Raw genomic sequence first — 25,299 nt, 5'->3', positions numbered from 1 at the left:
TGCCGGCGCTGAGCCTCCGAAAAGCAAAAGCGCCAAGATGGAATCCAGCAAAGCTGCTCCGCTGGAAAGGAAAGAAATTGAGGTCAGCGATGCGCGGAGCACTCTGACTCCCAAGCAGGATTCGCCACGTGATGGTATGTTGCTAATTTTTCCCTCCCTGGGGAGGATGCAGCCAGGAGGGGAGTCAGCTCTGTGCAAGGGGAGATGGCAGCGGGACAAGGGAAATGGTTTGGAGTTGAGGGAGGGCAGCTGGAGGTTGGATGTCAGGGGAAGTTGTGTGCTGTGAGAGCGGTGAGGGGCTGGAACAGCTGCCCAGAGAGGCTGTGATGCCCCGTCCATCTGTGGAGGTGTTGGAGGCCAGGTTGGATGGGGCCCTGGGCAGCCTGGGCTGCTGTGCAATGGGGAGGTTGGTGGCCCTGCATTGGTGGGGGGTTGGAGCTTCGTGATCCTTGAGGTCCCTTCCAACCCAAGGCATTCTGTGATTCTGTAATTCTGTGACACAGACAGGCAGAGGAAGCAGCTCGCTGAGTCCGGGCTGTGGGAGGAGAGGTTCACACACCTGGAGGGATGGCACTGGTTGGAGGCTGGTGCTGGGGACAAAAGGTGGATGTTTGGGTGGAAGAAAATGGAGAAACACTTCAACAGCTCACTGCTTTAGTGGTAGCTGGGAGCCCACATAGACTTTGCATCCTGCAGTGTGCACTTCAGTAAGGGTCCGACTGTGGGATTTCAGACCTGTCAGTTTCTCCCCAGGTGTTTGAGCAGTGCCCTTTTCAGCTCAGCCTTCGGCACCCTGTGCTGTTTATCCAAGGTGATGAACAAAAGTCTGTGTGTGGAATGGTTTCTGTCATTCAGCTCTTCACAAGTACTTCAGTGCTGGAACTCAGGATGGAATTCCTGCAGCCTTTTGCAGCCACTTTTCCAGCACCCGGCTCTGACAGAGCTTTCCCTTTTGCTGTGTGGCAACAGCAGCTTTGTGCTGGTGGTTGTGTAAATGAGATCAGTCTTCTCAGATGTACAATTTGGGAGAATTGTGGTTAATCTTTGCTCTCCAGCCTGGAACAGCATCCCTGTCCCTCCTGCCAGTCTCAGCCCGTGCTGCACCCAGATGCGGGATGTGAGGAGGGTTGGTGCACTCCCTCTTTGTGGTTTGTGCTAAGGAGCATTCATGGGAAGGAGAAAGAAAATCTCCTTCTCCTGGGGAAGGAAAGACAGAAGATTGCAATGGAATTCTGGCACCAGTGACTCTTTGTGCCTGCGCCGGTTGGCTCAGCCTTCAGAGGAGGAATCACAGAAACTTGAGGTTGCGATGCCTGCTGTGACAGGGGAGGGTGACAGCACGCAGAGAAAGGCAGCACAGGTCAGTGGGGCTCTGGAATGCTGTGTTGGAGGGGTGCTGGGCTGCCCCAGTGCCACGGCACGCAGAGCAGGGCAGGTGCTGTGCCATGGGTTTGGCCATGGTTCGTGGCGTGCTGCTGACACCCAATGGCTGCTTAGTGACCCCAGGAGCGTGGCAGCCCCCAAGATGCTCTGATCTTCCTTCCAGCTCTCAGTAACCACGTTCAGCACGGTTGTGTTCTGTCCTTAATGCCCTTTACTCCATCTGATGCCTGATTTGGTGTCCTGCACCTAGGAGTTGGAACTGGATGGTCTTTGAGGTCCCTTCAACCCAACCATTCTGTGATTCTGATCCTATGATTTCCTCGAGGTGCTTCAGGTCCCAGGGCTCCCTCCAGACCCACAAACCTCCCAGCTCTGACACACCACCCCCTCTCCCCTTCTCTTACCTTACTCATTATGGTCTAGTTGGCATGCAGATTTCAAGTTGTCCTGGCAGCCGTGTGATGAAGCAGCATCACTTCTGGTTGTTGTGGGTGCAGACATCCATCCTGAAGGGGTTAATGGGGTTGTCACAGCTCCACAGACCCACAGGAGCCAGCAGGTCCCACTGCTGACAGAGGGGTCAGGTTGGGGCATAAGAGGATCTGTGCTTCTGGACTGCTCAGCCATGATTAGCAGTGATGTCAGGGTAAAACGGGAGCAGGAAAATGCTGTATTTGTGCCTTGGACCTTTCACTTTAGGGAATTTCTGTGCTGTTGGGGTCTGCTGATGCTGAGGGTTATTTGCAGGGACAGTCCGTGTTGTTGGCGAGGAATCGTGGAATTGTAGAACCTTTTGAGATGGAAGGGACCTCCAGAGGTCCTCTGCTCCTGCTTTGGACACACAGTTTTGTGCTGGGCCTGGGCTGCCCGTCCCATCAGGCCATTTCAGAACAGATGTACAGCATCTTTTAGGCAGAGAGGCATAAGAAATGGTTTTGAGTGGATTGATGTGTTTTCCCCTGGGGGGCTGAGCACCAGCAATGTAAAGGTCACTGAAAGCTGGGGACGTGCAGGGCCTTCTGCTTGGCTTGCCTTTGGTGGATGACCGCTTCGTAGCACCGAGATGTAAGCGTCCCATTTGGAAGTTCTTTCCTCTGTGTTTTAAAAGCTGATGTATGGACCGTAGGGCACAGGTCTGAGTGTGAGCTGGTGCTGGCAGAGCTGGCTGGGCTCTCCTAGGCACGGCAGTGAGAGTGACTGCTCCATCCCCTGCCCCAGAAGGAGCAGTGAGGGCTCAGGCAGGTCAGGTTTGCTTTGTGCAGAGCCTCGCTAAGAAATCCGCTCTGGATTTATTCTCTGCTGGAAGAAAATATGGTTGGGTTTGGTGACCTTCGTGGTCTTTTTCAGCCTTAATGGTTTTATGCACTGGCACAGGTTGCCCAAGGAGGCTGTGGATGCCCCATCCCTGCAGGCATTCAAGGCCAGGCTGGATGTGGCTCTGGGCAGCCTGGGCTGCTGGTTGGCGACCTGCACACAGCAGGGGTTGGAGCTGGATGAGCATCGTGCTCCTTTGCAACCCAGGCCGTTCTGTGATTCCATGATTCTTAATGACTCTATGAAAATGTAGCAGTAGAAGCAACAGAATGTATGTTTTTGCTTCATATATCTACAGTTAAGAAAGAATTGTTGGAATGCAAAAGAAAACAGAGCAAAATTACTTGGCTGTGTATGCAGCGCTTCCAATCCTGTGCTGAGCTTTCGCTCCCCCTCTGCTGGCACAGGCAGAGTGCCATCAGTGTGCTGCAGGTTTGGGCTGATAGAGCTGACTGGCACTCCGTGCTGTGCTCCCTTATCACATCAGCATTGGCCACAGAGCCCGGCCACAGCGTGAGCTTGCATTGTTTCCTGTGCTGAACAATAGATTCATGTATGCGCTGTAGAAGCAGCCAGTGTGTGATTTCTTGCACATACCAAAAATGTCGGCCCCGATGGCATCCCGTACAAAAGCGATGCCGTTCCCCACTGCTTTTTTTGCTACTTTCTTTGAATTTCCTCCGATTTCAAAGATTTTTTGCTCTCAAATATCTGCAATCCCAGGCACTGCTGGGATATGACAGCCCTGACCGTCGCTCCCAATGCTCAGCACAGTGTGTGTGCATCCAAGAAGCCATCCTGGCTTTGTGAGCATCGTTCCTCTGTCAGTCCACGAGCAGCAGAATGCTGTTCTTGTGTTCAGAGGACCATCTGAGCCATCCCTCCCTGCTGGGGGAGGCTGTGCTGTCATCACCCCATATTTAAATAGATTAAAGTTAATGATGGGCTTAGGAAATATCAGCCCCACTGCCTTGTAGCCAAGTAATGATGTTTGCTCAGGGGATGCTGGCGGCGTGGTGGCTGCTTTGCTGACATGGTTCCTTGCTGGATGAAATCATGGTTTGAATGAGAAGGAAGGGAAAGTGAAGGACTGCGGGATGGAAGGGAAAATCAAGAGATAGGTGATGAACAGAACCTGATACAGGGTCCCATAAAGTCCTGGTTTGGTGTTCAGCCTTAAGCACAGAACGGCATCGATGTCTGTCGGGGGCTGAGCTGGAAATGAATGTGGGAGATTGATAAGAAGGAAGGTTTGATAAGAAAATAGTTTATACTGAGGGCAGCGAGGCACTGCATGGGTCGCAGTGAGAGGTGGTGGTGCCCCAACTCCTGCAAACACCCGTGGTCAGGGCATGGGCTGTGAGCACTGATGCAGCTGTGGGTGTCTTCATTCACTGCAGGGAGTGGGACCTGATGGCCTTCAAGGGTCTCTTCCAACTCAGACAGGTCCAGGATTAGCAGGATAGCAAGATAAGGAGAAATGGTTTGAAGCTGAGGGAGGGCAGCTGGAGGTTGGATGTGAAGGGAAGTTGTGTGCTGTGAGAGCGGTGAGGGGCTGGAACAGCTGCCCAGAGAGGCTGTGATGCCCCGTCCATCCGTGGAGGTGTTGGAGGCCAGGTTGGATGGGGCCCTGGGCAGCCTGGGCTGCTGTGCAATGGGGAGGTTGGTGGCCCTGCATTGGTGGGGGGTTGGAGCTTCGTGATCCTTGGGGTCCCTTCCAATCCAAGGCATTCTGTGATACAGGATTCTGTGATTCAGTGATCCAAGGTGTTGTGTTGGTTGCAGTGCTCACATGTATTCCTTAGAACCATTGCCATGGAGGCACAGGCTCAGCTCTGGAAGTGCGTTGAAGTGGGGGGAGCACAGAGGAGCAGCAGGGCAGTGCAGAATTTGCTCCATCCAATAAAGTTATTGTGCTCTTTGTAGTTTTTTTCCATTTAGTTTCCAGGGAAATAAATCAGAGGCGTTACTCTTGGGGTCACCTACATGTGTTGGTTACTCTAACTAAAGCTGACTGCAGGCTGTGCCGTGCAGTAGATACAGCAAGCAGCTGGTTTGCAGGAGAGCAATTTGTGATGTAGGGCTTCCTTTCCCATGTAGAAATAGTAACAAATCAGGCTGGGCTGGGCCAGGCTGGCCATGAGGATGTCAGCTGTGCTCCTTCAGTTCTGATCACAACACCCAACATGACATTGATGTCCGGTGCCACAGCAAATTACAGAACCGTTATGGGTGGAAAAGCCCCCAGTGATCTCCAATGCAACACCACCCAGCTCCACACTGCCCACATCCCACAGTCCTGGCGCAGCCCTGGGTGGTGACCCCAACCCCTGGCAGCTGTGCCTGTGCCCAGGCACTCTTTGGACAAGAAATGCTCTGCTCTTCTGTGTGGGTGCCAATGGGAGATGCTCTTCTGCACGGAAGACGCTTTGGTTGGCATTCTCTGGGGAGGAAAGAAGCAGACGGTTGTATTTTGGGTTGTATTGCTGCTTTAACGATGAGCTGTTTTGTGAGTAGGATGGGTGAAGTGGAAAGCTCGTGCCTGTGTGATATTTTGGGCAAAACCAGCGTCGAATGAGGGCTGGTTTTGATTCTGAGGTTGTTTACGTTAGAGAGAGTAAAGATGGCCACTGCCTTATTGCTTAATCTGTTTCTCTTAATGGATTTGCTGTTGATGACTCTAATCCGTATGAGAATTCCGGGGCTGTTGCAGTGAATGATGTTTAGCTCGGCTTAGCCCGCTGATATCCCTCACTGGAGATTGGGGCTGAGCGCCTGGCCTCGCTCACAGCTGCCTGGGGATGTGGCTGCAAATCCACCCCAGAGCTGGCCCAGGCCTGGGAGGGGGTGCAGAGACCATAAAGCTGAGCAGGTGGGACAGGAGTGGGTTGCTCAAGTCTGTGGTCTGCACTGAAAAGCTCTTGGCTTCTTTTTGCCCCGTCCCTGGATGGAGCCCTGGGCACCTGAGCTGTGTCTGTGTTAGGGGCTGGCAGCCCTGCCTGTGGTTGGAGCTGGATGGTCTTGCAGTCCCTTCCAAGCCAACTGTGCTGCGCTTCTAACCAGCCAACAAGCAGGAAAGAAAGGAAAAAAGCCCTGGCAGCACTGATGTTCTCAATGCGTGGTGTGTGGTCACCACTCTCACTTATCTTCCTTTTCACTTTGGAGCTTTTGCTCACCATGGTAGCAGGAAATAGAGCTGCTTGCTTGTGGCCCTCAAAAATGAGCTTAAGGTGCTTCATGGTGGGGTCTTCCTCTGTTCCTCCTGACTCAGAGGATGAATTTTTGGGAGTAGTTGCATGAGTTGCTGCGTGGAGCTTGGGAAACAGCACCCAGGGGTTTTGTTCTGCATCAGTTCATGATCCATGAAACATGGCAGTATGGATGGAATGTAAGAGTTCTGATAGGAGAAGAGAACCAAGTAGGCAAAAAAAACTCCATCCATTTATATGTATATCAAATATTGGAGGAGAAGCCCCATGGTGTGGGATCCCTGGGGTACTCAAAGGACACCATGGCAAAGCCTTGAGCATCCTGCTGTAATTTGGAGCAGTTTTGAGCTGGGAATTGGTCTGAACGACCTCCAGACATCCCTTCCAGCCTTCATCATCCTGCCATCCTAATGTTAAATGGTTACGTGGGCTACAAAGCTGTCGGAGAAGCTCATGGGAGGCTGCAGGGAGGCCTGGGGAGCCTATAGGGTGAAAATCACAGGGTGCTGGGGGGCTTCTTCTTAGGGATGGTGGGTTGGTTTTTTTCCTTATGTTTAGGAAAACTCCCTGTGGTTACTCTGCTTGTAAGCAGGACTTGGTTTTGGGACAGCAGGTCAGGAATTACGTGTGGTGTGGGCATCCTCCTCTCCATAACACAGGGCCCTGTAGACTGGCGTGAGTTGCAAAGGAGCACGATGCTCATCCAGCTCCAACCCCTGCTGTGTGCAGGTCACCAACCAGCAGCCCAGGCTGCCCAGAGCCACATCCAGCCTGGCCCTGAATACCTGCAGGGATGGGGCATCCACAGCCTCCTTGGGCAGCCTGTGTCCACCAGCACTCCAGGGAGGCCCCATGCGCTGTGTCTGCTGCTCGGAGCCGATGTCCTTGGAGTACTTCTGAGGTTTGCTGCCACATGGGGGGAGCTGAAGGGCTCTTCAGTAACTCTTGCAGACTAATGAACACATCTGATTAAGGTTTGGCAGCTTTTCCCAATATCCCCCACAGCGAGCACGAATTCCCAGGCGGTTCAGTGCTCCGGATGGCAGAGTGCACCCTCCTCATTAATGGGTGGGTGGAAGCAAGCAGACTGGGGAGCGTGTTGGGCTGGTAATTGCATGGAAGCAGCACAGAATGGTTCCTCTGCCATCCCTGGGGCTGTGTGCAGGTGGGACCCCCTTATTGGGTGGGACCCCCTTATTGGGGCTGCCATGAGCAGAGCCCTCAACCATCCGGGTTCCCTCCCCCATCCTCAGTGCTGTTCCCAGGTGTGGGTCCATGACCTGGGCCGTCATCCTGTGCGTAGCTCCATCCACCGATGATGTTGCTGTTCTGAATTAAAGAACTCTGCTCTGCTGGTTGTGTAGGAGCTCTGTGCTCACCCAGTTGCTTGGTGTGTTTGCTGGGGCTGCTCGCAGGGGTCCTGTGCTGTGGTCTGTAGCTGGTAAGGTAACATAGAACAGTGTCTTCTGATGCACTGCAAAGCTTGGCAGCTGCTGGAGTTGGAATCCTGAAGCTTCAGTAATCCACATCCCGAGCAGACAGGCGGCTTCTGTTGGGTGGCTTTAGAATTGCCATCAAGGGAGAGGTTTTGTGCACCACTGAGTGGGCTGAAATAGCAGCAGTAATGGCAGCGCAGGGAGGGAAGGTCGTTCCAGTGGTGGCTGATGGCTGAGAGGGGAGATTCCAAACCCAGCTGTGCAGGATGAGCTCTGTGGGGGTGGATGGGCACAGGGCTGTGGTTCCACAGCACGTTTGCTGACAGCAGGCACTCGTCCTGGTGTTACTGCGGGTAAAATGGGTGAGAGATGAGGAGAAGTGGGGATTCGGTGGGGAGAAGAAGTAGAAAGGAGCCAACATAAATCAGCTGCAAACCAGGGCTTTGTGGAACTGCTGAGATGTCTCTGAGTGAGAAAACAGGAAGAGAATCATGGATTTTGCAGAGATACAGAAAACAACGTCCCTCTGTTGGGGTTGTTGTGCTGCTGTCCTTTGGCTGCAGACAATCCCTCGCCTTGTTGTGGGAAGCGGCACTGATGGCTCTGTCTGAACTGCAGGTGATGGGGGATGAGCATCCCAAGGCTCAGCGCTCTGTGCTGGGAGATGGCAGAGCTTCGTTCCAAAATGTAACAGCACTGAAGGATGGGAAAGTTTGCTGGTTTTACTTAACCAAGAGGTTCCCTTCGGCAGCTCCACGAGCCGAGCAATTGGATGCTGATGGCATTGGATGAGCGTTTGTTGGCCTCGTCCTGTAACAGGGAGGGTGTTCTTCCCATGGGTGTTCTGGTTTTGGGGGTATTTTCCCCAAAATAGCCAACCCGTAACCGATTCTGTTCTGTTTCCTCTTGTTATGCTAATGAATAATAGGGAAAAAAACAAACCGCCCCGCCAACCACGCCAACAAAAAAGGCTCACACTGAAATCTCCGTTCTTCTTTTTTGCCAGCAAAACCAGAGGAGCCCAAGGCAGCCGACGCCGTGACAGGGAACGACATCACAGCACCCCCCAACAAGGAGCTGCCCCCGAGCCCCGAGAAGAAGACAAAGGTAAGAAGACAAAGACCTCCCACCTCCACCCTCTGTGCTTCCATGGCTCCCTTTGCTGGCTTTGCTGCTTCTTAAGCCCCAGCCACGACTTCTGTTTTCTGAGCCACCACTGGGGAACCGTTTTGTTGAAGCAAACGCCTTCAGTTCTGCAGTTGCAACCTGTAGCAGAGTTGGCTGAGGAAGGGTGTAACCATTAAGGGTGAGCTTTTATTTCAAAGGTTGACATCTGCCATGCAGAAGTGGTAAAGATATTCAGTAACAAGTGTGCTGTGCTGATGCTCTCCTTGTTGACAGCATTGCATTTACAATGTAATTACATTGCAGTTAGCACCGAGGTGTCCTGCTCAGGACCCCACATTCCCTCGCCTTCTGAAGCATGGTAGAGCTCTGCCCCCCGCAGCATGCAGCCCTTGGCACGGCCACGTTCCTGCAGTTAGCACAGGGCAGGGAGCACCGGGCCATTGGAGCCGATGGGCTCGGATCTACAGCTTGCCATCCCCCGTGTGCATGTAATTTGGGAAGCAGCATCTTGCTTCCTGCGTGCAGGACTGGATGCCAGGAGCAGCCATCACTAATCCCAGCTTTAGCAATGCTTCCTTCTGTTGCTTCGGATGTCGCTGGAATCAATTTTTAGCAAACTGAATGGCAGAACTCCACTGGGCTCTGAAGGCATCGGAGCTGCTTCGTTGTCATCTCCGTTAGGCTCAGAAAATAGAAAGCTAATTCTTTTTCTTTCATTTTAATTGCCGTTTTCTTATGTTCCTGCAGCTTGATATTTCAGTTTTACCATGCGCTCTTTTTTTGTTGTTGTTGTTGTTGTGTTTTCTTTCGTTTTTCTTTCCATCCCGGATTTTGCTTTTTGACAACCCATAAAGCCTGCAGCATCCACACCAGCAGCAAAGCCCACGGCAACGAAAGCCAGGCCCGCGGCCGCCACCAGCCCCAAACGGCCGGCCTCTGCCACTCCTGGCCCCCACAAAAAGCCCACCAGCCCCACGGCGGGCCCTCCTGCCACCACCACTCCCAAGCGCCCTGCCAGCAGCGCCACGCGGCCCTCCACCCTCACTCCAAAAGAGATTAAGCCAAAGGTAAGTACTGCCGCGCTGTTGTGGGGAGCCCCGAGAGCTTCACGTGCCCCCAGTTCTGCCCAGAAGTCAAAACTAGTGCTGACAGTGGGAGGATAAGGCAGCAGATGTGATTTACTGTGTTAGGAGGCGTGCGGTTGTTGAGCAGTGAGGAGCTGGCGCTGCCCAGAGCTGTGGGTGCCCATCTCTAGGGGTGCCCGAGGCTGGGGGGGGTCCTGGGCAGCCTGAGCTGTGAGGCAGCCAGCTCAAGGCAGAGGGCAGGTCTGGAAATGGCTTTCAGCATCTTTCCAACCCGACCATTCGGGGATTCTTTGGCTCTGTGGTCTTAAAGAACCCTTCCAACCAACCATCCTATGGCTCTATGATCTTTAAGGTCCCTTCCCACCCAACCATCCTTTGGCTCTATGATCTTTAAGATCCCTTCCAACCCAACCATCCTATGGTTCTATGATCTTTAAGGTCTCTTCCAACCAACCATCCTATGGCTCTATGATCTTTAAGATCCCTTCCCACCCAACCATCCTTTGGCTCTATGATCTTTAAGATCCCTTCCAACCCAACCATCCTTTGGCTCTATGATCTTTAAGATCCCTTTCCACCCAACCCATTCTATGGCTCTATGATCTTTAAGGTCCCTTCCAACCCAACCATCCTATGGCTCTATGATCTTAAAGATCCCTTCCCACCCAACCTATCCTATGGCTCTGTGATCTTTAAGATCCCTTCCAACCTGATAATTCTGTGTTTCTATGATTACTGACATTAGCTTGCATTAACCCACATGGAGCATCAGGTCTCAGGCATTTAGTTCTCACAGAGGTGAATATGAAACTTGACTGCATTCCCATGATTTTCCTTGTGAGCTGTCACAGAGCACGCAATATATTTTTCTGTTTCTCTATTTCTTGTCATTTTGAAATATAGATACACTGCAAACCCAAGATAACTGTTAAATCAAACAAAAGCATGGAATGGAGAATTTCAGAGTATTAATATTGAAGGAGGAAAAGCAGTTTGAACACTCCAGTATTTCCCACTGACTGTTTCTGTATGAAGGGCTGGAACTGGATGATCTTTAAGGTCCCTTCCAGCTTATGTCCTTCTACAGCTCTATAGCCATTATAGAACTATGCAAAGATAACTGGTACAGTGATGGGCTTAGCAAACACTGTAGATTTGTAATTCTCCTCGAAGAGATCATCTGTGAACAGTTCTTGAAGTGTTTCATCTGAAAGCTCAAGTAAGGCTTCCATGCACAGTGTTAACAACAGGGAATGTCCCTGGGGTTTTCCCTACCCTGACTTCTGTGGCCTTTCTGCGTCGTGCAACCTGGAGCTTACAGGCATGGAAATGTGGAGCATCCCTCCCCAGCCCTTCACATTCAAACCTTGTAGGAATGGAATCAGCTTTTGCCTGAAATCCTGTTGATATTAAGTTGAATTTTAAGGTCTAGTGAATTTTCTGCTCTCAGTGAAGTTGACAAACGAAACTTTCATTCTTCTCTCTGCTTTAATACACATTTGGCCCAAGGTCCTATCTGTGTTCAAGGATTCACCTTCTAGACTTAGCACATGAGAAAAATAAACCTATTTATTTCATGCTTTCTGCTGTCAGACTCTTTGAAGAGGCAGTCAGTGAGCTGCTGGCTGTGACAGAACCTGTCTGTTTCCAGGTCACAGATGCAAAGAGCCCGGATAAGAGGACCTCGCTCTCAAAGCCTCCATCATCTGCTGCTCCTCGTGCTGCTGCCAGGAGCACCGCTGCCACTCCTCGGACAACGGCCACCTCCCCTGTGACTGCAGCTGCTGGGGCGAAGAGCACCACTGCCTCCCCCCCCCAAGAGGCCAACATGTAAGCATGCCCTCCTTTGTTTCCAGCAGGTCTCTTTCTATCCAACTGCTGGTTTTTGGTTGAGTAGCACCAGCAGTTCATGCGAAGGGATGTGTCCATCGTGTCGCTGTGTTCAGTAGTCGCTGTGTGGTCATCACCCTGTGACTCCCAGTTGATTAAAATTAGTCTCTTAATGAGCAAGCAAGGTTGATTCGTGGTTAATGCAACTACTGAGCATGTTTGATTTAAGAGCGAGGACTCGGCTGCTGTCTGGTCTGTCTCCAGCTGGAGGCTGGTGGCTTTTCCCCTTGACCAATGCTTGGAGAGCTTGCAGATCACATCAGCTTCACCCGAAACCTGTGTCCACCCAGGGCACTGCTGCCACGAGGGAACTTCCCATGAGTTTAACACAGCCAACACAGCAGCACATTGGCCTCCTGAAAGCATTGTTTTCACCCATCTCAGTAGTCTGAGAGATTGAACTTCAGATGAAAAGGTATTGCAGTGTTCTCACGTGGTTGGACCTCATCATCACTTATCAGAATGCCGTGGAATCATAGGATGCCTTGGGTTGGTTCCAACCTGAGATTAGCCAGTGAACTTTTAAAAACCAATGCACATTAGTTGCTTTGCTCTATGAGTCCCAGAGCATGAATTCATAACCCGCATTTCCTGAAGGAGTAATGGTGTTATAACTGTGCTGAAATGTGTTACACTAGATGTGCATCCCACGCTTTTTTTGCTCAGGGGGAAAGTGTAATTAATCCTGCGCAGAGGAAGTGTTGCAGTTTGCAAGAGCTGTATGTCTTCACTCATCCTGTGGACGTTCTGTTAGAATTCCTTTTGTTTGCTCTGTTATGCAAACTGCAGCATAGAATGCTTGACACATTTTAATGAGTTCAGCTGAGTTAATTCCTCCTTCCAAAACTGAGATGCAAACAAAGGAGAAGTGTCATCTGCTGACATCTGAAAGGAGATGGAGGCACTGATGCAGAGACAGAGGGAAGCTGTTCCAAGTGACAAGATGTGCAGTGGAAGGGGCTCCTGTGCTATTGAGGGTGTGGGACATGGCCAGTGTACAGAGGGGAAAGAGGGACGGTGGTGGAGACGTGAGGGCAGCTGGAGGGGCTCCACCAGGAACTGAAGCTGTCCTGGGTCTGGAATGCAGAAGGGAGGCAGGGCTGGTGGAAGAGCCCCATCCCTGGAGGTGCTCGAGGCCAGGTTGCATGGGGCCCTGGGCTGCTCCTCTGCTGTTTGGCTCGAGGTTGGCAGCCCTGCCTGCAGCACTGGGTTGGAAAAAGGGGGTCTTTGAGGTCCCTTCCAACCCAGCCACCCTGTGACCCTGTGAAAGAAGGGAGGCTTCTTTTGGAAGGGGACAAAGTGATGGTGCAGTGAAGGGTGAATGGTGCAGTGAAGGGTGAATGGTGCTGTGAAGTCTTGAGCCACTGCAGCTCAGGCAGAGCAGATGCAGCTCCAGCAGGGTCCAGTGGAGAGGATGGAGAGCTGGCTCTCATCACGGCGTAGCATTAAGCCAGAAAGTAACTTTCTGGCTGAAGATGACATTTTAGAAGGACATCTGCCCTTGATTTTCACACCTTAGAAACCACATCCCAGCTTGCCCAAATGTTTTATCATTCTCACTGTATGAAAGTGTGGATGGTGGCTTCTTTGGAAGTTGCATGGCATCGCTTCTTTGGGTGCTGGCAGTCAGTCTCCTATCAGAGAAGAGGTCTGAGTTCTGTTCAGTGCTTGGCCCACCATTACAGACCATTTTCCCACTACTGGGTCTTCAGCATCACGTGCTGCTGATGTGAGTGGGCTTCCAGCACCTGGTCCTTGCTGACAGGAGCAGAAATAGTCACAGCTCTTTATGTGTTTGCTCCTCACACCTTTATACTGGGCTGCCCCTGCCCTGCTGCCAGCAATCCTAGTCCTGGGGTCTGGAGGAGGGAGATGCATTTGGTTCAAGAGGACCTTGTTATGTGATTGGCTTTAATTAGCTATCTGTCCTCAAGGTCTTATTAAATTATTCTGGTGTGTTTCATCTCATTAGCTTGTGTCTTATCTGTGGTGTTTAACTGAGAGCTTTTAGCAAAGTCTGGATGGAACGATCAGGATGACCTGACCTGTCATTACCTGCCCCTTTTTTCTGTGCTGATGTGCCATGAAATTCCCCCCCAGCCCCTGGAGAGTACCAAAAAACCTAAGACTGTTACAGGAAATTAAGCATTATCATTATCAACTCCTTCAAATAAGGTTCTGTTTGTGTATTTCAGTCCGTTTTTACCTTGATGGTAAAAAATGTGCATAGTTTTTTTCTGCTTTGAGCAAAGATGTGTTCCTGGTTTAGTGACCTCTGCCTGGTTGGGTTGTAATCAGGTCAGCATCACTGGGCTTTGCCCAAAGGCACATTTTCACTTTTGTGATTGATTTTATTTTTATGCAGTTGTAACAGGCACCAAAATGTGCAATAACCTCTGTGCAAGGAAATTGGCATTGGTTAACATTGATCTACCAGTGACACCAAGGTTACGGGTGGACAAGCGTTTGTTTTTGCTGTTAGTTAAAGAAAGGCTTTTGAAAGCAATGAAGCTGGGGTAATGTTGGAGTGAGTGCCATCAGATTCTGGAAGTTATTTTAAGAATAGAAGCAGTGTGTGGTGACCTCTGGGGGAGGCTGTGCTGCTCACCTGCGCTCGTTGGCTTTCCCCACTGAAGTACCATAGACTCAGAATGGCCTGGGTTGCAAAGGAGCACGATGCTCATCCAGCTCCAACCCCTGCTGTGTGCAGGTCACCAACCAGCAGCCCAGGCTGCCCAGAGCCACATCCAGCCTGGCCTTGAATGCCTGCAGGGATGGGGCATCCACAGCCTCCTTGGGCAACCTGTAACAGTGCCTCACCACCCTCTGGCTGAAAAACTTCCTCCTCATATCCATCCTAAACCTCCCCTGTCTCACTTTAAAACCATTCCCCTTGTTCTATCAGTGCTAACCACACGTTCTGCCTTGGGCAGCCATCAAGACCGATGCAAAGCCTGCAGATGCCAAGAAGGCCACAGCCAAGTCCCCGTCAGGTAACTCTGCTGTTTCCATCTACTCGAATCCTTTGTTTGCAGCCGCTCTGTGCCTTCGTGGCCCCGGGGCGCTTTGTGGCCGTGCCATCTGACCCCCCTTCCTTCCCCATCATCCCTCCCATGTCCCTGTGCTCATTACAGCAGACCTGGCCCGCCCTAAGAGCGCTGCTGGAAGCGCTGTGAAGAGCAGTTCCACCACCCCCACCACCACCAGCACCACCAGCACCGCAGCCGTGCCCGGCGCAGCCGCCAGCCGCCCCAAACCCAAACCTGCAGCAGCCAAACCCACCGCCGCCTCCAGCGCCGCTGCGGATGCAAAGAAACCACCTGCAAAGGCTGCAACCAAACCCAGCGCTGCCCCCAAAGCGCTGCGCCCCACCAGCAGTGCTGCTGCTCCAGACCTGAAAAACGTCCGTTCCAAAATCGGCTCGACGGATAACATCAAGCACCAGCCTGGAGGAGGGAAGGTACGTTTCTTCCGACTTGAGAACCGTGTGCTCTCTGAAACTGGAGCTCTGAAGCGTTCTGGGTGCTCGTTGCTGGTGTTGGTGGCTGTATCCTCGCTGCTCTTCTCGTGTTTTTGCCCTGCAGAGCTCCTCTTTGGGTTCTTGGTTTGTGCACAAGGCATTAACAAAGCAGTGAGAGTGGTGTACAGAAGGAATCCACCAGAAAAGCCTTCCTGGCACACGTACAGGAATTCACAGTGTTGTGGTTCCGTGTTTGCTGTACATCCTGACAGAAAGTAGTTGGTTTGGGGAGCTTCAACCTTGTCTGTGTTCCAAAATGTTGCCTTTGGAAAGAGGATCTGAGTCTGCCGGGTGGTACAGGGGTGAAGTAATGCACTGTGATGCAGGAAATCTGGATTCAGGAGCAAGACCCACAGATCCTTCCCCAGGTGTAGGAGCAGGGACCGTGGTCAACGTGTCGGACCTAAAGCTGAAGTTAATCTGCATCTATTGCTCTTACGTAGAACCACAGAATCATTATGGTTGGAAAAGACCTGTAAGGTCATCAGGTCCAGCCATCAACCCATGCCCACTAAGCCGTGTCCCTAAAGGTGGGGACTTCCAGCATTCCCAGCAAAGCACATCTGTACCCACAGCAATTCAAGGAACGTGCTGTGAGCTCTGTTGGCAGAGCTTTTGGGGTCCCACCAGCACAGTCACTGGTTAAGGATGGGATGCAATTTCTCCACGTGCAGCTGCAGCCCACAAGGTCATAGAATCATGGAGTAGTGAAGGTTGGAAAAGACCACCAGGCCCAAGCATCAACCCTTCCCACCATGTCCCCAAGTGCCACTTCTGCCCTTTGGATGATTTATGGTGGCCACAATAAAAGAAGTGTTGGATGAGCTGTAGGGAGAAGTGCGTGCACAGATAACACTTGAGGCTCTCCATCAGTAATGGGCTTAAATTGCATTTTCACTGCCATGTCAATGGTGCAGGTTTGGGGATGTGCCTGTAGCCCTTTTGTAATCGCTTTGTGGATATCCTTCATCCTAAAATCCTTATTGGATGTTGTCCAGCAGGTACAGCCATCATTGCCCAGCAGCTTGCCTATAATCAGAGGGCTTCAGATTCCACAAAGTGGAGCAAATTCACCCACTTACCTTTGCTGCAGCTCTGCTGGTATGAATGCCCAACCCACAGCTTCCACCTGACGCCAAGGGAACGCAGTTGGTGCTGGGAGCCCAAATCTCCTCTTTGGCACATGGAAGCCAGGGTGTTCTGTGGGGTCATGTGCCACAGGGAGCATCCAAGTGTGCATGGAGTTACCCTGCAGTTATGGGTGTGCTGTGCTCTATCACAGTGTGGTCCCCTGAGCTTGGAGGTGTGGGAGATAAAACGTTCACTCCCCAGAACAGTTTCTGGAAGTGACAGCAAGAAGAACTGCAGAGCTTTGAGGCGAGCAGAATTGAGACCCTTCCCAGCACAACACACTGCAAATTGAAACCAAACTGATGTTCAGAAATGCTTCTGGTATCTGCTCAGAAAGGACACGTATGGCTGCTCTGTGGTTTAGACCATGGTGGGGTCTGGAGGGTTGCAGTGCTCTGTGCCTTGCAGGGTTACCGTGTCGGTTCAAGGGATGTGTTTTCACATTCTGTTTGACTGCCCTTTACTTTGTTGCCGTTTTCATAGAGGTGCTACATTTGATTTTGAGGAAAGCTGTCTTTTTTGTACCCTTCCTTATGCTGGATGCTTCCAGGGCCTCAAAATGCCTCAGTGCTGAGTGCTCAGGCTTTGCTTCCTGGTGGGTCGGGGAAGGCAGGATCCCTGCTGACAAACTGCTCTGCTCACCTGGATCCAGAGCAGCAGACGAGTGGATATTCTCAGGCAGTTGGTGAATTTTTCTATTATTGTACCTTTTTATTCCATCTTCTGTTTAATGGGATCAGCTACAATCACCTGGGTTAAGCTGCAAAATTACATCAGCTCTTCATTCCCAAGCCTGAGTCCAGGCAGTGTGGGGCTGAGAAACCCGAATGGCAGCACAGCTGTGCATGGGGTGGAAGCTCCAAGCAAAGCAGATGTGCCAGCAGTGTGTATCCCCCAGGTCTGCACAGTGCCCTCCGTGGGAAGGAGGTGGTCCTGTGCTGCTGTTGGCTTAACCCAAGGTTGGGGTCGGTGCTTTCAGTGTGTGATGGTGTCCTCTTGGACTCCCGGCCGCGGTGCTGGGCCCCAGCTGCGTTGCTCAGGTCTCTGGGGTTGGCAGCTGTGCTGTGTGGATGGGGAGCTGGGATTCCCGTGCCTTCCTGCCCGTGCCTTTGCTGTTGCTGGTTGAAACCATCCATTTGTCTCCATCTAGGGGAAGGTAGAGAAAAAGCCAGAATCAACCGCTGCTGCCCGAAAGTCTGAGCCCAATGCGGTCCCTAAAATGGCTCCAACTAAAACAGCCGTAACAAAAGAGGGTGTCCCCAAACAGCCCAATGGGAAAGTGAGTTCCTTTCAGACTTTTCTCTGTGGGAGATGAAGGACAACATTTCCATTTTGAGTCACTTTCCCTTCTCTTCAGCTCTCCTGCTTTCTCCTGTCAGTGTCACTGTCCCTTGCACAACACTTCTCCGGCTCTTCCCTGGGATGTGCTCAGTAAAACACGTGGAGACCACGGTGGTAATGATGCCTCTGCATTCCGTGAGCATTTTTGGAGTAGAGTTCTCCATTTGCCCTTTTAGCCTTAATTTTGAGTCGGAAGAGCCTCAGCACCACTTTTCCCTTAAGGCCACTTTTCCTACACGGCGCTCATTTGGAACCAGGGCCAGAGCTGCAGCTCAGCGCCGTGCATCGCTGTGGATGTTGCAGAGCATGAAGGGCTCTTCCCTCCAATGTTCCCATCCACTGCCTGGGAGCAGCCTGGTGTGTTGGGCAGCCACCGCTGCCCCAGCTCAGATGGATTCAGGGAGAGCCTGTAACGAGCAGCCAGGGTTTGTGCTCCGTGGAAGGCAGTAAACCTACATGAGCTCAATGGCCAAAGTGCATTTTTCAGACAGGGTTGCACTGAATCCAGTCTTTCTGAACGGGACGAGTTGCTGGTGGAAACCTGTTACAGTGAGAGTGTTCCGGTGCTTCCTTTCGTGCTTTGGGTTCATCACCTCTTTCCAGCAAGTGCTTGGGGTTCAGCTTTTGCCACGGGGAGCGCTGCTCGCTGTCACTAACCCTACAGACACGTGGATCTGGCACTCTGACTCAGTTAATTAACCCCTGGGAATCAAAGGCAGCCCGTGTATGCACTGCTTTGGGATTTGGTTAAAAAAAGAAAATAAGAATAAACAGTCCTGATAGTTTAAGGGGAAACAGTGCATCTCTCTAATGACCGTAAGACTCATCAGATCAACGGGAAGGAGGTTGTGCAGCCTTCAGTGGGATGTGGGGTCTCTCAGCCCAGGCTTTATGCCCACGGCTGCTGGAGGACATCCCCAGCCCTGCAGGCAGGAGTGTGAGCACAGCCCCGCTCCGCTGGACACGGCAGCCCATGGCTCCCCTGGGCGACCTTTGAGGCCCTTCCACCCCCACCTCCTCAGGCAGTGCCACGCTCTCACACTAACACTGTGCAGCTCTTGTTCCATCCACGTCTTCACTTCTCTCTCGCTCTCCTCTCCGTTGCTTCCACCCCCGTTTCTGCAGTTGCTGTGAGTTTAACACAGCCCCGTGTTTGTCGCCGTTCGGAGCATCCTCTCCAGCCACAACGCTAACCGGTCCTCTCCCTTGTGTTGTTTTCCATTCTGTAACATTCCAGGTCCAGATAGTCTCCAAAAAAGCGAACTACAGCCATGTTCAGTCCAAGTGTGGTTCCAAGGACAATATTAAGCATGTCCCTGGAGGTGGGAATGTAAGTATGGACTCTGGGCAAGCTGTCTTTCTACTAACTCCTGCTCGTGTACTGTGTTGTTGTGTGTCGGTCCATGGATGCTCTGTTCCTGCAGAACGGTGTGGCAGAATTTCAGGGCTCGTGCAAACGGCGTGGGCTGGAGACCCGCATTGGCCATGGGTGCTGCTGTGGGTGGGTGCTGCTGCTGGCTGACAGCTGCAGCTCCTGACCTCTTTCTCGCCTCGTTTACGCGGTATTAATTGAGCGAATGGAGATGTGCTCAATGCTGGCCCCGGGAGTTGGTGCACTGTGGATTCCCTCTGCAGTCAGTGGAGGCCCATCAGTTCCCGGCCTGCTTCTGCTGTCTGATGTGAGATGAGATGAGGTGTGCTGAGTCAGATTCGTTTCCCTCTGTGTCTCACAAGAAAGGAGACTTCAGCAGAGGAGGGGAAGGCTGGGAGTCACCCTTGAAGCTGCAATTAGCTTCTGAAAGTAGAGGCTGCTGTAAAAGCTGCTGGTGTCTCTGGCAGCAGAGCTGAGCTCGTTGAGCGCAGAGCTCACCTGGTGGTGTCCATGTGCTTGGTTTGCTGGGCTGTATCCTGAAAGCTTCTGGCAAAAGAACACAAGGTAACTACAAAACTACACAGGTGCTAAATCATGGACTCATAGAACGGCCTGGGTTGCAAAGGAGCACAGCGCTCACCTCATTCCAACCCCTGCTGTGTGCAGGGTCACCAACCAGCAGCCCAGGCTGCCCAGAGCCACATCCAGCCTGGCCTTGAATGCCTGCAGGGAGGTGGTGGTAGCCTGGCAGACAGGCAGTGCTGACCTGCTGTACTCGTTTTGGTGGTTTTGGTGGATGGTTCCAAAAAGACACCCAAGTGTTGAGCACAAAGGTCTCTCTCTGTTGGTGTGAATGGATGCTGGGCTGAGGAGCAGTGCCAGCACATCCCGTGGCGCCCGGTGGCCATGGAACTGCAGGTGTCTCTGCGTGGTGTTGGCACTCAGTGCTGGGTTCTGTTGGACACCAGGCTCAGCAGTCCCAGCCCTGAGGTTGCTGCTGACGCCGCTGCTTCTGGGAGCACAGTGTGTGTGGATGGGGCTGAGCACTGCTGCAGCACCAGTTAGAATCACAGAAAGGAGCACAGTGCTCATCCAGCTCCAACCCCCTGCTGTGTCACCAGCCAGCAGCCCAGGCTGCCCTGAGCCACATCCAGCCTGGCCTTGAATGCCTGCAGGGATTCCTTCCTGTTTCCATCACATCTGACAGAAATACAGCAACACAAGGATGAATTTCCTGGGCAGAGCCTTTCTTATGCTTTAGTGTTTTTCCCCCCCTTCTTTTAAAGAAAGCAACAGTAAAGCCACAGATTTTCCACCATGCAGCTAGAGTGGGTATTGCTGCAGGTTTAATCAGATGATTTGGAGTTTGCACGTCGTTTCCCTACCCTTTGGCTGTAGCTCCAGAGCTGGATGAGGTGATGGTCAGAGATGGAAAACGTACCAAGAGATGAGGGTCACCTTCCTACCAGAACCTCTGCACGGAGCACTGGAGGCTCAGCTGTACTTGGCAGTGGGCTCTGAGTGTTTGGCTCTGCAGGTGCCAGCCCTGCTCTTCTCCCATTGCGATCTGAACGCAGCGACTCATGTTAGAGTTGTTACACTTCCAGTGAGGTAGGACTGTTTGGATCCCCAGGAGATGTCAGATGACTGCATGGAATGAAAGACATAGGGGCTGACTTTGGAGCAGGGGGGTCTTTCACCCACCTGGAGCTGCAGGGAGGAGCCTTAAGGCCTCAAGCTGGGCTCAGTGCATTGCAGAATCACAGCATCACAGAATGGCCAGGGTTGGAAGGGGCCTCAAGGATCATGAATCTCCAACCCCCCACATGCAGGGCCACCAACCTCCTCGTTTAATGCTAAACCAGGCTGCCCAGGGCCCCATCAACTTGGCCTTGAACACCTCCAAGGATGGGGCATCCACAGCCTCTCTGGGCAGCCTGTTCCCATGAACCCATGGTCTGAGAAGAGATGTTTGTAGGACAGAAGGACCCCAAACCAGTGACTCCTCACCTGCACCGCTGTGCTAACATAGAGAAGATGCTTTGCCCCAAATTCAAACCGATGTCTGTAAGAGCTGTGTTGGAACATTTGGCTCATTATTGGTTTTGAAGATGGTTTGCTGAGCATGGATGTGTCACGATCTTATGGTTGCATCACCTCGATGTTTTTTTCCTGAGAGATTTTCTCTGCCGGTCTCAGATCACTGATAGAGTGAGGTTCAGCAGTGATGGGAAGCAGCTCCCACGCACTGCTTGTCTCTGAGGGCAGCTTGTTCTCTCCAGTTGTTCCATCTGGGCACGATCATTGAACCGCAGAACCATTGCAGTTGGAGAAGCTGAGATCGCTGAGCCCAACCTCCGCTGAGCAGACGGGATGGGGGACGTGGCAGTGAGAGCAGCTCCTCTCTGTCCCTCTGCCACGGATGTGCCATGAGCACAAAGCATTGCTGATTCTTGTCCATGTGTCAGCTTTGACCTGCCTTCAGTTTCTCTCTGCTCACATTAACTGCTCCGGGTTGGTGCAGGTCTACAGGTGACACCAAAGCGTGGGGCGTTCAGTGGCTGGGAGGTTGGGGGTGGGTAAAGAACCCAGTGCAAAGGGGTGTGGGTTCAGGAGGTGCCAGGACCCGATGGGGGGAGGCGCGTTGGCCTCCAGGTGCCCAGGAGTGGTTCTTTGTGTTCAGTTCTTTCTTTCTGTCTCTCCAGGTGCAGATCCAGAACAAGAAAGTGGACCTCTCCAAAGTGTCCTCCAAGTGCGGCTCGAAAGCAAATATTAAGCATAAGCCAGGTGGGGATTTTACCATTTCCTCATTGTTTGTCTGCAGAAGATGAAGTCATTTATGCATTGCCCTGCAGTACTGAAGTAGTTCAGGGGCTTTGTTGCTCCCAGGCTGTATTTCCAGAAGGGCTGCCTGGGTTCGTAGTGGTTTTGAGTGCAGAGGAGGGATGGGAGATGCCTTACCCTGGAGGTAACCCACTGAAGTGCTTGGATAGGCACCGTGGCTGCTTCTGGGGGGTGGAGGCTTTATTCACACTCAGATTGCTCCAGGGCTGTGCTGGGGAAGGAGCCATGGGAGGACGAGTGCCCTCTGTGCAGGTGGTAGAGCAGCTACGAGGGAAGTGTCAGCCTCCAGCTCAGCAGAGCTCCTGATTTATTTGGGCTCTTCGGTGCCATATTATGAGATGAGGGTGCAGGAACTGTTTGTTCCCCACTGAGAGCACAGTGACAGCCTGCAGCCTCCAGGCACCACGGCTGGCAGCACACTGTGTCTCTGTAGCATCCTGAAGCGTGGCCAGCATGCTGCCTTGTGCTGCTATGGCTCTGTGTGGGGGCCGCTACTGCACGGAGGACTGATGGCAATGGCACATCCGTGTGCGAGGGATGAATCTCAGTGACCAGAGCTGGAAGCCATGATCACACACTTGTCTCTGTGTGCTCCTGGTGTTTCCTGGCCCCCTCTGCCAGCACGATGGGTTGAAAGCAGTTCAGCCGTACGCACAGAGCTCCACAGCTGAACACATCACAGCTTCCATGCTGAGAACATGGGGCCTCCAATGTGACCTCTGCTTGTTCAGCCATCTCACCATGAGCTCTGTGCAACAATGCTGCCCTTGTCCTGGGGTGAAAGCAGAGTGATCCATCCAGAGCTCTCTGCTGTCAGAGCTTCTCACTGGTTTGCTCGGTTGGCTCCCACTGTTGGCCACACCAAGGTGGTGCCAATGGGGGAACTGCAGCCACCCATGTTGCTGAAGGGCCGTGGTTGTTTCCTGACCTTCGGTGCCCATCCATCTCCACGTGTGCCCTCAGTGTCCCCTCCATTTCCACCTCCTGCCATGGTGACACGTGGCTCTGTGTGTCGCTCACAGCGGTGGGGTGGGAATGGGAATGCACAGGGAGAATTTGGGAACCAATCTTAGGCATATTTGCAGCCACCGGATTCTGTGGCATCATTGCCTGTATTTCTGTTGTGGGCACTTCCACAGTTGGACTTGATGTTTGCACAATGGGATGCTGGGGGTTTCTCTACGGGTCGGGAGGGGACAGTTTGGGTAGAACCATTCAGAGCCCCCCATGAATTCACTGCTCCTCCATCTTGTCCTAGGGGGAGGAGATGTCAAAATCGAGAATCAGAAGCTGAACTTCAAGGAAAAGGCCCAAGCCAAAGTGGGTTCTCTGGACAACGTGGGACACTTGCCAGCAGGAGGAACAGTGAAGGTGGGTGCGGCGAGCTCTGGTACAGCGGCGTGGGGCTGACATTTGGATCTTCTCCTTCTCCTGCTGTTATTGCAGCCCAGCCTCTCCACCCCGGCCTTTTATAGCCACCTCTTTCCGTAGCCTGCTGTGAGCCCCAGCAGTATGACTCACAGAGAAGAGCTGTGAACACACTGGCAGCCTGAATGGGTCCCTGCTGTGTGTTACGTGCAGGGCTCGAGCTGCCCCATCACATCCCTCCCCAAGGCCCTTAGCACAGGCTGTGCTCTGAGCTGTGGGACGTCAGAGGAGCTGTGCAGGACTTCCTCCCCTTCTCCTTTTGCTCCACAGTGGAATTTGCTGAGACCCCAGCTGCTATTGCTGGGAAATGGCCCCAGCAGCCCATCCCACAGCTCAGCCCAAAGGCCCTTTGACTGAGGATTTGTGCAGTGTTGCTGTGACTCACAGCTTCTCCCCATGAAAGCAGAACTCGAGCTGCCCCCATCCTGAGCTCTGCAAATTGACATCTTCCTTGGGGAGGGGAGAGCCAAGCTGTGGGCTTCTGTGTCCCAGAGTGCTTGGAGTAGTGCTGGGAACTGCAGCCTCGTACGTCCACTTGTGCTGCAGCTTCTCTGCCAAATGCTGCTTCTGAATGGCAAAGCTGGGACCTGGCTGTGCCCCCAGCAGGAGGGGGGAAGCCCTGGGAGCACCGAGCCCTGCGCTCATCCCAGCATCGCTCCGTGGAGCACCTGTGGGTGCTGGAGGGACCTCAGGCGCTGCTGGGTTGGGCTGTGGGGGTGAACGCTGTTCCAAGAGCTGATGCTGCCCTGGAGGGCAGGGAGCAGTGCTGCACTGAGCCCCATTAACACGTGGCAAGAGGTGACTGCTGGGATGTGCTGGGACTCTCCCATCTCCAGTCCTTTGTGGAACCCTCAGACTGACAGAATGGGCTCGGCGAAAAGCTGAAAGCTGCTCTGGGAGAACTGCTGCATTGGTTGGGGCAGAGACCTCAGTGCAGTGATGCATGACTGCTCCCCTTTGTTGGGGTTCCTACCCATATGCTGGTGCTGTTTGCTGCCTGTCAAATCTTAGCTGGTCTGCATTAGTCTCATTTTTCCCAATCGCCATTGGAGCTGTGGGTGCCCTGGAGGTGCCCGAGGCCATGGCTGAGCCCTGGGCAGCCTGAGCCCTTGGGATGGGGCTGGGGGTTCCCTACCAAACCAGCCATGCTGTGATTCCATGGCTCAGTGATCTTTAAGGACCCTTCTAGCACAGCCATCCCATGGTTCTGTGATACGGAAGGTCATGGCCGTGCAGCAGCAGTCCTTGTTCCCCATGGAGGGGGCTTTATAGGGCAGGGGCACAGAATAAGAGCAGAGCTGCTGTGAACTGAACGCCAGCAGAAGCTGGTGACTGCAGGTGGGATTTGGGGCAGAGCAGGACAGGGGCTTCTCTAAAGGCTGCCTTCCTGGGCCCAGTTCTTGTAGTCCAGCATCAAAGCTTGGCCATCCAGGTTGGGGATCTACTGCGTTTCCTTTAGGTCTGGTGTATGAATGCATCCACGAGAGCCAGTGGAAGCCCCTTCATTGCAGGCACCCGAGGTCAGGGGCTGGGCTCTGAGCACCCGCTTGGTTGCAGGGAGTTGGGTTAGGGGACCTTCAAGGTCCCTTCCAACTCCAGCCTTTGGTCCTGTGAGCCCGCAGGGGGTTCGGCTCCTCGGAGCTGCCCTCATCAGCTCGGCTCTGGGCCCGCAGAGCTCTGCCCTCCATCCCGGCTCCGAGGGGGCGCTGAGCCCACAGGGGAGGGCGGAGGGGCTCAGACGTCACCCCCCGGCGCCCCGTCTCCTATTGACCGCTCCTGTCGTCCTCCCCACCCCGTTGTTGTCTCCTTGTAGGCTGAGGGCAGCGCGGAGCCAGAGCAGCTCCCGCCAGCCCCTCAGAACGGAGAGGTGCGAGCGGCGCAGGCAGGCAGCGCCCTGCAGGAGAATGGCGTAGGGCCGGCGGTGCCCACTGCCCTGAGCGGTGGTGACCAAAGGGAAATTCAGAGCTTCGAGACTCAGATACAAGAAACAAGTAAGTGCCCGCGCTTCTCATCACGCTGCCGGGGGGTGGGAGAGCACCGGTCGCACCCCGCTGTCCTCCGAGCGTGGAACTGTTTGTAGCGACGGCCGTAGGGCTCCTGCTGTTGTTTTAACTCGGAAAATTGCCTTTTATCTTCCAGGCATCTAACGATGACATTCTGCTATCGTCTCCCGTCCCCTTCTCCCCCTTCTCTCCTCTCCCCGTCCCCCGCCCCCCCC

The 25,299-nt window shown here is 53.0% G+C and overlaps 1 protein-coding gene across 1 annotated transcript; it reads left to right on the top strand.

Moving 5' to 3' along the window:
- On the top strand, positions 1–25,299 carry LOC122171692 (microtubule-associated protein 4-like). The gene is given in 13 exon segments (XM_042839426.1): positions 1–134; positions 8,349–8,449; positions 9,325–9,537; positions 11,207–11,367; positions 11,369–11,385; positions 14,379–14,438; positions 14,580–14,905; positions 17,247–17,375; positions 18,675–18,767; positions 21,515–21,596; positions 22,912–23,024; positions 24,895–25,072; positions 25,221–25,299. Coding segments are annotated over 13 exon segments (1,578 nt in total). The 5' UTR covers positions 1–37; the 3' UTR covers positions 25,229–25,299.

Source organism: Centrocercus urophasianus, unplaced genomic scaffold (assembly GCF_019232065.1).
Source record: "Centrocercus urophasianus isolate 14NV4802_14NV808 unplaced genomic scaffold, USGS_Curo_1.0 seq_912, whole genome shotgun sequence".
Classification (NCBI taxonomy): domain Eukaryota; kingdom Metazoa; phylum Chordata; class Aves; order Galliformes; family Phasianidae; genus Centrocercus; species Centrocercus urophasianus.
This window is presented reverse-complemented; position numbering and strand designations above follow the sequence as displayed.